We start from the raw sequence: 16475 nt of genomic DNA on the forward strand, positions 1-16475 counted from the left end.
GTGGGATCCTCCCAGACCGGGGCACGAACCCATGTCCCCTGCATCGGTAGGCGGACTCTCAACCACCACGCCACCAGGGAAGCCCTACTAGCCTTACTGAGTTTCAGTTTCTTCCTCCATCACAAAAGGAGAGTAACACCTCCCAGAGCTCTTGTGAGAGTTTGGTGTGAAAATATAAATTTTGTAAATTGTAATGCTTTTCTTCCTCATTCTTAGTGCACTTTTTATTTCACCATTTTCTTCACTGTATGCTCCTACAGAAGAGTAGATTGTTCTGCTTTTTTGTGGTTAGGAAAAATATTTTTAAAAATTAATGTTGTAGCCACTCATCTGAATGTGTCTTCCCCCGTGAATTTCCAGTTCATTTCGTTTGATCCTGGGCCATTCTACTCTGAATACAGCTTAATTCACATCAATTCTTTAATTTGTAAAGATAAATTATTACCCTTCTTTTTCCCTCTTATCTGTAGGTATCTCTCAGGCAAAAGGAGAGAGACTTCGTGATTGGTAAAGTGGCTCTGTGAAGCATGGTGCAAGGTAAGCACATTATGGATCGCAGTAACATGTTGGGCATTGCCACCTATTGCTCCTGTACACGTTGGGAAGTTCCTTGAAGTCATTTCACTGTCTCATGTCTCTTCCACCAGCTCACACAATCCCACAGCCTCTCTTCATGCAGACCAGTTAGAACCTGCTCATGCAGCTGGGCTCGGCTCATTTACTGTTCTCCACTAACAGCTTCTTGCCTGCTACACATTCCCACCTCCGCTGCCACCATCCAAGAAGAGATCACCTCCTCTGGGAATTCCCCTGAGGTCCAGTAGTTAAGACTCCGCACTTTCATTGCCGAGGGCACGGGTTTGATCCCTGGTCAGGGAACTAAGATCCCACAAGCTGCACTGTGTGACAGCCAAAAATAATAATAATAATAAAAATAAAGTCAATCCATTAAAAAAAAAGAGATACTCTCCTCTATCCTGCTCTACATTACTTTAAGCATCCTTCTCATTAAGTTCTTCTAAGCGTGATTCTACCTGCTGTGTGTCTTTGTTCACTAGATGCTAGACCCCGGAGTCCACTGCTACAAGCAGTGCTTCACCTTTCTGGAGACAATCTCCTGTGGGGGTTTCTCACCAGACCTTTACTGCCAGGTCTAGGGTCAGTGTTCTGCTCTGGCCCTGATCTAATTCTAGTGAGCTGCCTACAACTGTCACTATATATGCAGTAGTATATCATAGTGGTTTGGTATCAAATTATCTGATCACGCATCCTAACTCTACCAATTTACCTTTTTTTTTTTTTTCGGTATGTGGGTCTCTCACTGTTGTGGCCTCTCCCTTTGCGGAGCACAGGCTCCGGACGCACAGGCTCAGCGGCCATGGCTCACAGGCCTAGCCGCTCCGTGGCATGTGGGATCTTCCTGGACAGGGGCACGAACCCATGTCCCCTGCATCAGCAGGCGGATTCTCAACCACTGCGCCACCAGGGAAGCCCTACCAATTTACCTTTTGGTTGATTACCTACTACTTGATTTGGGGCAAGTTACTCCTCTGTGCCTCAATTGTCTCATCTCTAAAATGAGATGATGATAATGCCTCCTGGTAGGGGTGTTATAAAGTTTCAATGGGACATCCATATGCTTAGAGCAGAGCCTGACACACAGGAAACACTAAACAGTGTTAACTCTCATTATATTTAAATAATAATCATAATCAAATAATTTAAATAGGAGACTCTAACAGTCAATGGATCCAACTTCTTCAAAGTGTCCTGGGGAAAGATGGCCAATATGAATGGTTTTCATCCATTTATAGACATGTTAATGCGGAGGCTCATAGCAGTTATATTTGGGTTGAGGACAGGCTCTGAAAGGCTTCTTTCCTGTATAAATTCTTCCTGACTCTCACCTCATAAGAAACAGAGACTGTGCATTTTGTGGGGAGAAAAAGTCCACATGACAGTAATTTTCTATTTCTCTTTCAAAATGTAAATGATTTCCTTTAGGACACAGCTCTGTAGGCCAGTACCAATTTGCATGGCTCTCTCATATTAATTTCCATGCTTCTTTACATTGGAACTTTTTTAAACCTTGGCGCAGTTTGTTAACCAAGGTTCTTCTCTAAAACACCAAATTGCCTTCATTAGTGTTAGATCACAGGTCAAGGGAAAGCAGCATCTATGGACTCACAGAGAATATGTCTCAAAGAAATAAGGGATTGACTTTTCACTAATTGGCTAATTCACTTACTGTCCATTGACTTCACATGTCATGGGATCAAACCTATTGAAGGTATATTAGGTCAACTCACCAAGGAATGTGAACTTTTTTGCTCATTTATCTTTTTCAAGTAAATTAATAATTAATATCCAGTCACCAAAATTACATCTTGAGGTTATTTTTACCATGCTGAACTATTCTAGTAGTATATCTAGTCGAATTAGAAATTGGGAATTTTGCTGTGAAGGGAATTTTCATGCACAGTTTAATAATTCAGCTACCTGCACCCCTGGGCAAAATAAATAGCTGGCTGAATGCTTGTTGGCAAAGTCACAAAAAAATTATATTATTTGAAACTTTAAATGTCCCTCCCCCCAAATAAATGTTGGGATTATCTGTGGGAAAGCAAAGGGTTCGGGACATTATAGCAGCATTTTTTTATCACCGTATGTGCATTTTCTTCTTGGAGAGCTATGTAAGTGTGGTAAATTTTTTTTTCTTTTTTTTTTTTTACGGAGGAAGAAAATAAGAGAAGCACACCCACTGTAAGTGGACTACAGTTATTTTGCCTCAACTCTCAGCCCTGCCGCAATTCTAGTACCTGATGTTAGATGAGGAGGGCTACTCCTCTAAGTTTTAAACACAGCTAAATATCTACTTAGTAAGAATTCCAAAGGGTCAGGATAATTGTCAAATTGAATTTTATCCGCTCATTGCTTTTGATTTATTCCTTTTTTTGAGCACCTGTTTTGTGTGAGGCACTACTGTTCTATAGTCAGTTGGCATACATCAGAGAATAAAATTGTCAAAGATGGGCTTCCCTGGTGGCACAGTGGTTGAGAGTCTGCCTGCCGATGCAGGGGACACGGGTTCGTGCCCCGGTCCGGGAAGATCCCACATGCCGCGGAGCGGCTGGGCCCGTGAGCCATGGCTGCTGAGCCTGTGCGTCCGGAGCCTGTGCTCCACAACAGGAGAGGCCACAACAGTGAGAGGCCCGCGTACCAGGAAAAAAAAAAATTGTCAAAGATATCTGCCATTGTAGAGGTTGGATTCCATTGTGGGAAGGGAGGGTAAGGAAAGAGATAATAAATGATAGATGTAATAAGTAATTCTTTTGGTATGTTAGAAACTGATATATGCTGTGGGGAGTGGAGACTGGGGAAAAGTGTATCTACAGTAGGGAAAGAGGTTACAGCTTAGAGAGGTTTTGAGCGAAACAGCAGTGCCACAGAAATGGGATGTGACACACCCATGTGGGGAAGTGGACGAGGTGGAGTAGTAAAGATGCATTTAACTCTATTTTCAGCATAGAAGTCCTGTCAACGTATTAAAAATACATTTCATTCTCCCCCTTCTCTCAGCTATTTGAGTTTAATTCCTAGCCTTGCCTCTCAGTGCTAGAGATGAAATAAATTATAAAGGAAATGATGCTGCCTGGGCTCCGATCCTGTGACATCCTGTCTAATTTAAGCTCTTGTGGGTAGCATGTTTCCCATTAGCTGTCCCAATTCACAGAGGATGGAAGAAGAAAGCACTGAATGAGATGTGCAGTTCAATTCAACAAGCACTTACTCCTACCTCTTATTTACCTAGAGCCACTTTGTTCAATTTAAGTGATACAAAGATGCAGAAGTTCCTAGGGAGCCTTGGGCTGTGTTGTAAGACGAACCACAGATGAATGAATATAAACGAAAAATATGAGGCAATGCTTAGCAAATGTTGTCTATACATTCAAGTGTGGAAGAGAAATATTGTAATCTGGAGTTAGCCCAGGGCTTTCTGGAAAAGTGAGATCAAGGTTAAACCTTTTTAAACTTGGATGTGGTGCTGAAGCAAGTGGGAGTAACTGGGGAAGGGGCAATAGCATCCCATGAAGACACAGAGGCAGAAAAGTCAGTGTTGCTGGGATAGTTAATGGAGAAAGTCTGGCCAAGGGACTTCAGTTAATGGAGAAAGTCTGGCCAAGGGACTTCATGACTAGGAGTAATTAGCCACTGGAGTAACAGAAGCAACTCCACACTCCAATGTCACAGATGAGGGGGGAGGAACACCTGTATTAGACTGTTGCAGCCTCCCTGGAGACGCAGAGCTGCACGGCAGGCCAGTTACACAGGTGATTCTATTACCTTTCCCCTTAGAAAGTAAAAATGGAGACTAAAGATAATTATCTCCAAAAAACAAAAAGGTGCCTTCTTCTCATCAATTACATGGGTATATCCTACTTCTGTCACTATGGTCATTGACTTTGAGCTTGAGAAAGTTTAAAAACAGGGACCGCGCTGGAGACAGGGGAAAGAGAAAAGGGACCGTGTTGGAAAGAAGGCACCCCCAGGATGCGCGTTTACTGCTTACACCCAGCAGGCTGCCCCATGACCGCTCCCCGTGGCAACCCTGCTTAGTGGAAGACACCTGTACTCTATTCCCATAGGCAGCCTGGAGAAGCTGGGCAGTCTGCGGCCCAGGAAGCGTCAACTGCTAGCAGTGAGCTCTGTCCACGTGTAAACCAAGATTTGGGGAAGGAGCAGGGTGGGTGCAGGGGTTGACACTTTCTTAGGCTCTCTCCTCTGGTTCCTCAGATGGGGCCCTCATCTAGTCCCACCCCCACGTTTTGGACAGATGCTGTATCCCTGACAACCGTCCCAAGATGCTTCCCCCCCACCCCGCCCCGCGGTGGAGCCTGTTCCCCTCGCAGCCGCACCTAAGACCCGGAGAAGTGGAATTTCACTTTGAAACTCCCGTGCGTGCGGAGCGAGGACCAGCGCTGGGCATGCTCAGTAGCCGCGGCGCGGCGGGTCTGCTGCTTGCGCTGCGCTGGCCCCGGGCTCCAGGGCTGGCACAGGAGTGCGCCCCGCCCCTCCGCGCCTTCCCCTCCGCGCCTGCGGAGCTTCCAGAAGGCCGAGGAGTAGCGTCTCCCAGGGCGTCAGCCCCCGCCCTGCGCCGCCCATCTCGCCGCCGCATCCTACTCCTCTTCCTCTCCTCTCTTAAGGAGGCGAAGCTGGTAATTCCTTCTGTGGGCGCCACACACGGCTCTGCCAGCCCGAGCCGAGGACCTGCGAATGAATCCCGGAGACCAGAGGACCATCGGCGGGGGCTCTTTCCAATAACACTTTGCCTGAAGTGGCGGCGTGGCTGAGTTTCTCCTCCACCTCTCAATGCAAACACTATGCGGAGGGCGGTTGGCTTCCCTGCGCTGTGTCTGCTTCTTCACGCTGCAGGTAAGGGGTTGCCGGGCATAGAGCCAGAGATGTGGGTGCGCTGGGAGACTGCACATGCTTGAGGACTGTAGGAAAAGCCTGCTTCGCGAAGAAAGCCTTAGGAAGGCAAAGCAGGACAGTGCTGACAGGAAAGCGGTGAGGGAGTCATGCACCTGTTGGAAGACTGCGGCCGAAAACTTAAAGCTAAAATCAGCTCTTGATTTTTCCTTACCTCGTATGAACATTTTCAGTACGAATAGAGGTTTGCTTGCTCCACCCCTCCCCTCCATGTAGACTCCCAGATTTTGTTTCTAGGCTCTGCACTTGACTGCCAGTTTTTCAGGAGGTAGACAAGACATCCTGCTGGATGTAACCTTTTCTACTGCAGCGGCTACATCCGTAAGGTCTCTTGGTTTAGCGAGAGCTCACAGGGATGCACTGGCTGTAACCTGATGGACTACATCTCCTCCGCAAAGATCGAAATACATGGTTCGCATTAATGTTGCCGCTCCAGGCTCCTTTGGCCCCTGTTCTTGTCAGTCGAATTTTCTAAACCAATGAGAGGAACGAAAGATTTAAAATAAGACCCTCTCTTCTCTTTCAGCATCATGGTCACATTGCGAGGGCACTAGACAGAAACCCAATCACAGTTTCAAAGCTGACAACCCCGGGGTCGGCACTGTCCCTGGGACAGATTTGATAAGGTCTAGCCAGGAGTGACAGTGAGACTGATTCCCAAATATAAACATATTTGATACCAGTATCAGGTTTCGTATGGAAGCAAACCTTAGGAAGTACCTGGGGAATTTTATATGCGATGTTGCTACAGACCCTGCTTTTTGGATACGTGCAGCCTCTATGTAATGCAAGGACTTGCTGGACTGAATCCTTTATCATTTTTACACACACGTGAACCAAAATAGAATATGGCAGAGAGATTTTAGGAACCCTACTGCGACAGCAGTTGTCCATGCAGTATCCCTGTAGCAATCAAGGACTAGGTATTTTCCTAGAGTTTGCCTGTTATCCAACCACACACGTTCATTCATTCTTTCAACCAACATTTATTGAGTATGTACTACATTCCAGGGGTAATGAATAAAAATAATGGTTGCAAAATTACTATTTTTGTGTTATCTTTTAAAAAGATTGTGGGTGAATCCTTTTCTACGTGGGTGATAATGAGAGTGAAATATGGTACTTCCTTATTTCTAGCTAATGCTGTTTTAACGTATTGTGAATCTCTTGAACAAGTAATGTTTAGGGACATTCCGGCTATAATTAAGTACCCATGTTAATTGTATAATTATGATGTTATATTGTGGAATTTTCAGTAGTTCTTTGACACTTTTTGAAAACTAAAAATAACTATGACTTGGTTATTAAATTATTTGCAAACAGTTATAGTGAATACTTTTATTACCACATACAATTCTTTAATGTTGAAATATAGGATGAAAATATACACATTGGGTTGAGTTTCATTTACATTATTGTTTTATTGTAGCACTGATAGAAACATCTGTTACTGAAAAAGCCTCAATTCCTATCACTTTAGCTGCTTTAGCTGATCTATGAAAAATTTTAGTGTCGTTATTTTTAAAGCTAATATATAACATTTCTAAAGATAACATTTAATATATCTTGCATAATTATAGCTTAAAAGCTATAGATAAACTTAAAACTAAGCAGGTGGAAAACATTTCTAAATTTATTGTAGATGAATATTTGGGATGAGGAAATAGAAGACTTTTGTTCATCAAAGGAGAAACCTAGGCGTCTGTAGCCCTAGATTATACCTGGAGTTCTGCCAAAAGGATATATTACCAAAGACAAACCAGTCCAACTCTACTTTGACTTCTTAATTTGCAAAAAAAAAAAAAAAAGATTATTTAATCAATTTGAATTTATAAGGCAATGCATTGAAGGCTATCTTCAGATTTCAATTGCAAGATGCTGTATAGAAATTAATTATATTCATATTTAATGTAGTGCTTTTGATAGGTGTTTTTTCACAGCAGATTGCAAGTTTAATATTGTGGTTGTCTTGCCAGTTTCATTTTGAATGCATTTTAATTTAAACAGCAATTTGTGGGTCACAAGCTGTCATCAGATTAAAATTCATCACAGTTATCTAAATAACATTGTTAGGACTTTTCATTAGAACTGAGACAAACCAGATTTCTTGATCTCAGCTCCTGTAGATTTGGGTAATAAGAAAATGAGTAAGTGGGAGGGCAAAGATCAAGAAGTCAGTGATTGTCTCTACTTGCTGAATGTCTGATTTGGCTTCTCTTACAGAAGGTTTTCCTCTCAGGAGAGAAGTGAGCTTTATAAGGAAGGGAAATGAATTCTATAGAGTCAGGCCTCTTTGGCTGAAAAGCTAATTGATCCATTTTGGTTATGCCCAGGGTACCAGCAACTACTATATACTGGTGGAACTGATGACAGGTTACACCCATTTTGGGGTGGGAGAAATTGGCTGCCAGGATGTGAGTGCTCTTTGTAGCTATACTAGGAACTGTTGACTTCAGTAGTCATTCTCCCAATGATAAGTAGCAAACTGTTTTCAACTTGAGTGTCATCTCCAATTATCTGGTCATGATCTCCTGAGTCACTATGCAAAAAAAAAAATTTTTTTTTTAAATTCTGACCAACCCTGAGTTCTGATTGCTTTAACAGTGAAAAGTATTGTATCTGTTTGTAATGTCTGTGGGAACAAAAAAGGGAAGAGGGGGTACAATGCTGTGTAATTAACATCTCTGGGTAAGATAACCTTAATGAATTACTGAGCATGGAACTTGTTAGAGAACCTGGACTCAACTCTTATCTATGGCGGCTGATTTTCATAGATGTCCTTAACAAGAAAAGTGTTAGTTATTGTCCATCTAACTGCTTAGTGTACAGGTGAGAAAACTATGATCCAGTAAATAATAGCTGGTAATTACTTTAAAGTGCCAATTAACAGTATAGCCAGGGTAAAAACCTATGTTTCCAGGCCTGTGATTGCACACTATATAAAATCCTACACTGCTTCTGACAGTTGAGGCCACCATTGAGATAGTGGTGCCAGATTCTTTTTCACTAACTGTCCCCATTCTTTTTTTTTTTTTTAACATCTTTATTGGAGTATAATTGCTTTACAATGGTGTGTTAGTTTCTGCTTTATAACAAAGTGAACCAGTTATACGTATACATATGTTCTTATATCTCTTCCCTCTTGTGTCTCCCTCCCTCCCACCCTCCCTATCCCATCCCTCTAGGTGGTCATGAAGCACCGAGCTGATCTCCCTGTGCTATGAGGCTTTCCCACTAGCTATCTATTTTACGTTTGATAGTGTATATATGTCCATGCCACTCTCTCACTTTGTCACAGCTTACCCTTCCCCCTCCCCATATCCTCAAGTCTATTCTCTAGTAGGTCTGTGTGTTTATTCCCATCTTACCCCTAGGTTCTTCATGACCTTTTTTTTTTCTATTAGATTCCATATATATGTGTTAGCATATGGTATTTGTTTTTTTCTTTCTGACTTACTTCACTCTGTATGACAGACTCTAGGTCTATCCACCTCACTACAAATAACTCAATTTCGTTTCTTTTTATGGCTGAGTAATATTCCATTGTATATATGTGCCACATCTTCTTTATCCATTCATCTGTTGATGGACACTTAGGTTGCTTCCATGTCCTGGCTATTGTAAATAGAGCTGCAGTGAACATTTTGGTACATGACTCTTTTTGAATTATGGTTTTCTTAGGGTATATGCCCAGTAGTAGGATTGCTGGGGCGTAGGGTAATTCTATTTTTAGTTTTTTAAGGAACCGCCATACTGTTTTCCATAGTGGCTGTATCAAAGTACATTCCCACCAACAGTGCAAGAGTGTTCCCTTTTCTCTACACCCTCTCCAGCATTTATTGTTTCTAGATTTTTTGATGATGACCATTCTGACCAGTTTGAGATGATACCTCATTGTAGTTTTGATTTGCATTTCTCTAATGATTAATGATGTTGAGCATTCTTTCATGTGTTTGTTGGCAATCTGTATATCTTCTTTGAAGAAATGTCTATTTAGGTCTTCTGCCTATCCCATTCTTTACCTTTCTGTGAACCAACATAATGTATCAACTTCTGTTGAAAAGACCACTTCAGGAATATCCAAGAAGGCAGCTAAAAGCTACCCAATAATATGGATGGCAAAAATATTAGGTGGAACAACCATAGATAGCTTTTCTTCAGTGTTTCTTCTCTTTCTTTTCCCAAAGAACTATATTCTGTTTCAGGAGATGATATTTATTGGGTAGTATTCTAGTTGCAAAGGAGTGAATGTCTTGGGATATCTTGAAAATTATCATGTGAAAGCTTTCTTTTTCCTATTGAATAGCTGTAAGACATAGAAGCTGATGTCAATGGATTACTCTCTCGTCAAGCTCTGGAAAAGGTTCTTTCAAATTTCTACACTGTTCTTACTATTGGCCTTTCTGGATAGCACAGAGACTACCTTCAGTATATCTTCTGAAGATGCCTCTTCATTCTCAGAGAAGTGCATAGTCAGTTTCTCTAGTCTTTAAGAGGGAAGAGTTCCTATGGGATCAAGAGGATCAGGGAAGTCATTTGCAGAAACACCACCTTCAAAAGAAAAGGTAGACGGATAGGAAAATATGTTTTAAGATGTCTTTTCTCAAAGAAGAGTCCCTTAGAACTCCCGAATTGGTTTTTCCTCTTCAAAATCACTCAACGAAGTCCTTACACTGGCCCAAGTTTTACTCTGTTCTCTCCCCCCATTACCTCTCTGATATCTCTCACTGCTTTCCTCTTTTTTGTCTCTCTCCAGCTACAGTAGTCTCCTTCCTGTTCCAAGAAGATGCCAGGCACTTGCCCACCTCCCAAAAAAGTTTTGTTTATCTCTTTGCCTGAACTATCCTTTCTCTGTATTTCCATGGCTTAATCCCTCCATTTTAGGTCTTTGCTCAAGGGTTACTTTCTCAGTGAAGCCCTCACTGGCTATCCTAATTAATATTTCATATCCCACCCCTCAAAAAACCTCTGATACCCCTTCCCTGCTTTACTTTTTAAATTAATTTTATGAAGAATAGTTGATTTACAATGTTGTGTTAATTTCTGCTGTACAACAAAATGACTCAATTATGCATATATATTCTTTTTCGTATTCTTTTCCATTCTGGTTTATCACAGGATATTGAATATAGTTCCCTATGCTATACAGTAGGACCTTGTTGTTTATCCATTCTATATACAATAGTTTACATCTGCTAATCCCACACTCCCAGTCCTTCCCTCCCCCACCCCTCTCCCCCTTGACAACCACAAGTCTGTTCTCTATGTCTGTGAATCTGTTTCTGTTTTGTAAATGTGTTCATTTGTGTGGTGTTTAAGATTCCACATATAAGTGATATCATATGGTGTTTGTCTTTCTCTTTCTGACTTACTTCACTTAGTATGGTAATTTCTAGGTCCATCCATGTTGCTGCAAATGGCGTTATATCATTCTTTTTTATGGCTGAGTGATATTCCATTGTATATGTATACATACCACATCTTCTTTATCCATTCATCTGTTGATGGGCATTTAGGTTGTTTTCATGTCTTGGCTATTGTAAATAGTGCTGCTACTGCTTTACTTTTTTTTTTTTTTTACCAGAGGCCTTTCACCATCTATCGTACCAAATATTTTACTTATTTATTTTGTTAATGTGATTCCCCCTCTCCCCATTAAAATATAAGTAACTTGAAGGCAGAGGTATTTGTCTGTTTTGTCTACTGCTGTTTCTACTGCAGATTCTGCCCAGCCTAGCACTGGGGGTGGGGAGTAGTGCCTGGCATAAAACTCCTAAAGATTAAATAAATACACTGAATAAATAAAAACAACACAGTAATATTTCTGGTCTCCTCCTTTTGCATTTAGTTTCTTCTTGGCATTCATGCAAGTCACCTTGTCAGCTTAGCCACTTCCAGCATGAACTTCAGCAGAGTTCATTTATCCAAAATTCAAGTTGCTCCCCAGGAGTCTCACATGCCCAGGGGACATACCATCTCAAACAGACTTTGCTACTTCGGGAATTGAAGGGCAACTGGGGGTGAGCTTGAACTACTTATAAACTCAGTGGCAAAGTCCTTCCAACTGATTGCCAGATGCTATACAGCCCAAATGCCTTGCTGGTTGGCTATATTTTTACTTCTTAGTAAAATGCTTTGTACATATGGGAATGGCTATAGTTATACGAAAGGATTCATACAGCTAATTTACAAGCAGGGTTTAAGGCATTAGGACAAACCTGTCTACTTCTTTGGCATTTGAAGCATAGGTATATGTATACAGTAAGTCCCCTACATATGAACGAGTTCCATTCCAAGAGCATGTTGGTAAGTCCAATTTGTTCAAAGGTTCCACAAAGTTAGCCTAGGTACCCAACTAACACAATCGGCTATATAGTACTGTACTGAAATAGGTTTATAGTACTGTCCTGTAATAAGTTTATAATACTTTTCACACAAATAATACATAAAAAACAAACACAAAAAATAAAGAAAACATTTAAAATTTTACAGTACAGTACCTTGAAAAGTACAGTAGTACAATACAACAGCTGGCATACAGGGGCACGTTCACATCTTTGAAAGTTCGCAATTTGTATCCTACCTTTGCTGTTTTCATCCAAAAGGTCACCAATTCTATGCACCAACTCTTCACCACTTTCTGTGTCCACATCACTGTCTTGTGCTAGGTCCTTATTTCTCATATAGTATTTCACAATAACCTACCATCAAATCCATCCTTCATAATGATATCAGAGGTAAAAATTGAAAAAGCATACCCGATCACATTCTTTCTATACAAGATTCTCTAATACAGCTATTCCCTTTTCTCTTAGAATAAACCCAAACTTATTAGCATGGGAAAATCTTTTACTAACTCCATCTTTATTTCCTGTCATCATGTCCTGCTTTGCACACTATTATCATACTAAGAGCACATTTCTTTTGGTTTGCCATGCCTCTCACCCTTTTCACATACTGTTCTATTTATCTTAAATACCCAACTCTGCTTCTTTTTCTAAATAACTTTTTCTCCAACTTCAAATCTTGGTCATTGCCTACTTTGAGAACCTTTCCTGTGACACCGCACCTCATTCAAGTAGCTTTCCTAGGTTTTCCTTTTAGGCCCTGTATATTTCTCTATTAATGCACTTAACCTGAATATTTAAAAATTTTGAGGACAATAACAGAATAGTAGCTTTTATCTCTATGTACTCATAACATAGAACTGTGCTTGTTATCTAGTACACCATCAATAAATGTTGAATGAATGAATAAGCATATTCAGGATGTCATAGACAAAATAAATTATGATTAATTTATATTGACAGATTGTATCCATTTTGATGATCATAAAGAGCAGAATTGACTTTACTGCTGCTCTTTCAATCCAATTTACATTTATTGGTTACAAAGAAGTGGAAATGGGGCAGAAAAGCTTTCATTTAAACATAGTCTGTTTAAGGTAAGTTTGTATTCTACAGGCATGATGCTCATTGTAGAGGAGTTGTTTGTTGAACTCCTCCTAGATAGATAGACATTCCTATATGATATTCTAGTACTACTTCAGGATGGGAATGAGATGAATGTCTTTATTTTAAAGAGACCAAGTAATTAGGTAAGGTACATAGCATGATAGTTTGCACTAAGGAATGGACCCAGAACCCCTGACTCTCATTACTGATTGGTTATCAGCTACCTTGTAATAACAAACATGAGCCACTTATACATTCAAAATCAGGTGGGAGTGTGAGGCAGTGGGTTCAATAAACGGAGACCAAAAATAATCCAACTCTCCCTTAATTCCTCCAAACAGAAACCAAACGATCACAGAAAATTTCTGAGTATTTAGATGGTTTTATACATTTTTTCTGTCTCTTTATATATAGACAAAATCTTTATAAAACCATAAACAATTTTTATGGGAGCCATGCTTATACCTGAAGAATGGAGACTTGTTTATGAATTATAAAAAGTCACTTTTTATGAGACGATGGGATCACACATCAAAGTCTCATTTATTGCCACTAGTATTAATGATAACATGGATGTTATGTTTCATGGTAAGTTTATTGTTAAATCTCTGAAAAGCTGTCTGTAAAGTCTGATTCAAAAGGTAGAGAAAGCCATTTTTCCCTTTAAAAGACAATTTTGAAAGATCCCCCTTGGCCATGAGTGCATTCTTCATCTTCAAAGTACCTAGACAAATGCTGACAGACTTACAGTAGCACTGATGTTTCCCAACAAAAGGGATTTTAATAGCCTGAAAAAATTTAATGGTAATATATTATCTTAAGATCAAATTTCCTAATGCTTATTAACCAAATAATATAACTGTAAGTGTCTATTATTGAGACGATACTTGCCACAGAATGACAATTAGCAAATTTATATTATGAATATGAGCACTTGCAATTTAAATTTTTATTCATAATGGCTATCTAGACTTTTCTCATAATCAAATCTCATTTGACTTCAATTTATTAAGATGTTGATATCCATTAAAATTGCAGCCACATGGACCAACAACAAAACAAAACTAATTGTTTACGTGAAGCAATACATCTGGATCAATATGTCTAATTGCACTGAAGTAGATGCCAAATTCAGTGGGGATATGAATTATTTTTTGTCTTAGTTCAGACCTGAAGCAATGTACATTTGCTGACTTAAATATGCAGAATGGCTTAAGGCAGCCCTAAACTACTGATTCTTTGGAAAAGATCAATAAATGAGCACAGAGTAAGAGTGTCTCACAGTGATTTACTGGCCTGTACAGCAACATGTATAGAATAAGACTCTACAGCTATTTCACTGCAGTAATGATCCAGTTCCAGATGAAGACTAGAGGGTACATGAAGCAATGCCCATACTGCACAGAGTCAGCTCCCATCACTGGGGTTACTTTCACTTACCTGGGAAAGATGCTGAATACAAAGTATGCCAAATATCATGATGAGTTAGTTTGAAAGGGCATCAATCCGTCAATATAAAGGTGTGGTTTTAAGTTACAGTAGTTCACCTTCTTGGTCTTGTTGATTCAAGACAGTGTTTTTATTCTCCCTGGAAGAAAATGAAATAGCATAAGCAGAGAAGTAAAAAGAAAATTGAAATAAAGGAGAAAACGCCATATTTTTAGATGACTTTTAGCAGAATAAGGTAGTAGTTAAGAGCATGTATATTGTGGTCCAGCTCAAATCCAGGCATGATCACTTACTATCTCTGTAACTTAGGCCAACTTAATCTTTCCAAGTCTCAATTTCCTCTTTTTAAAATGGAGATCAGGTACTATACAACTGTAGGGTTGTTGTTGTATGTTAAACAGGATAATGTAATGTAAAATAAACTGTGCTGTCTTAGTAAGTGCCATGTAAGTGTTAGGTATTATTTGACTAGGGGTGGGAGAGGTCAGATGCTAAATGGTCAACTAGTATCTTGGAGCAATTTCTCATTCTTTTTGTGTTTGAGCCAATGCTGGAGAAGCATGCATGCCCGAGAGAGATTCTGGATTCAAATCATTTCTTCAATTTGATCTTATCTGCATAGTTTTCCTCTACCTTTGGCGTGAGCCTTACTAAATGTGCAGGTTTGTGATGGACTGTGAAGCTCCAAAACATCCACCTATTGCTTTTGGCCACTGAGAGGCTGGAGAGAGCCTGGCCAAGCCTAAGACGTCATATCTCATTCTCCCAGCCCTTCCTCAATACCCCCCACCAAGCCCCTCAATAAAATAGTTTGACATCCTCCCCCATCCCAGTTCACCTCTCCCCCAAATCTCTCTGTAATTCCTAAATCTGGACATTAACTGAAGCTATGAAAATATAATAAAAGGGTCTCCTATCAAGATAAACATTATATTTTGTAGGGAAGAAACAAATAGATTTCCTTATAAGAAAAGAAGGAAAATACAAAGGACTATTTCCTAAGTCCCTATGATGTGCTACACTCTATCCCAAGTGCCTTATATAAGATAAGCAACTCATCCTTTAGGATTGAAAGTTTGTTTGAAATGACATGCTTGTACTACAGAAACAGCAAAAATACACTCTAACTCATGTAGCATAGTAAAAATAAAAAAGTTCTAGAATCTGACTGCCTGGGCTTGAATCCCATCTCTGCTGTTTACTATTTAAATTCTCTTTGCGTCCCTTTTGTTACCAGAAAAAAAAGGCTAATAACATAGTAACTACCTCGTAAAGTGGTTTAAGAATTTAAAGAGCTAATTCCTAAGGGCCCACAGCATGGGGGCTGGAACACTGCATACATTCAATGGCTAGTAGTTGTAAGAATTATCATATTAGCATGTGAAAACTTTCATTGGTCCTATATTTCAGATTTCATACTTGAGAAGGAAAAAATGTGCTCATTGACTATCAGCCCACTCTACAGCCTTCTTTTGTGAAGACTGCCTGCCATGAAAATCTGATTTTCATGCCTCCATTTAAAAAAATCCTTGTAGAACCTTTGCCTTATAAATTAAAAAATGCTTATAATTAGCAAGTTTGTGTTGGAGGAAATAAATGCTGTTTTCCAAAGTGGAGAATCTAAGAGAAAAAAATCCTATAGCCGCCAGAGGCACTGCAATCATGGGCAACCCTGTTCCTGGCAAAGTATCTCTTAGTCTAAGGGTTTGGGTAGGATTTCTAGTATCATCCCTTCTGCTGTCTCACTCTACAAACTATCTGAACTCACAACATCCATCAGGAGTCCAAATACCCCACTTCTAATGCTGAACCCTCTCCATGTCCACGAACACCTTGAAAACCCTGTGCATTGTATGGTTTGCATACTGCACTTTGAGAGCCCTGTCCACATACCTTTGGTATGTGTGTGGCAGGGTAGGGTATAGGCTTCATGAAATCAGAGTTTCCACACATGCATTCTGGGGATCAGGCATCCTGCCTTCCCTAGTGTTAAATTCTGCTGAGTTGACCATAAATTCTCAGCGGGTGCAGAGTCCATGCCTCCAGGCCAGTCCTGCCCTGTGCCTGAAGCAGAGATGCCTC

General features: G+C 40.2%; 1 protein-coding gene across 1 annotated transcript in view; it reads left to right on the plus strand.

Moving 5' to 3' along the window:
- Positions 1 to 5144: 5144 nt before the first annotated feature.
- The window catches only part of PTPRR (protein tyrosine phosphatase receptor type R), a 269501-nt gene continuing 258170 nt past the window's right edge, over positions 5145 to 16475 (plus strand). Inside the window, exon 1 of the mRNA XM_081248853.1 lies at positions 5145 to 5433. Within this exon, the coding sequence (XP_081104979.1) occupies positions 5382 to 5433 (52 nt within the window). The 5' untranslated portion in view covers positions 5145 to 5381. The remainder of the gene's footprint in view (positions 5434 to 16475) is intronic.

The sequence above is a fragment of the Mesoplodon bidens genome (genome assembly GCF_964165515.1).
Source record: "Mesoplodon bidens genome assembly, chromosome: 11".
In the NCBI taxonomy this organism is placed as follows: domain Eukaryota; kingdom Metazoa; phylum Chordata; class Mammalia; order Artiodactyla; family Ziphiidae; genus Mesoplodon; species Mesoplodon bidens.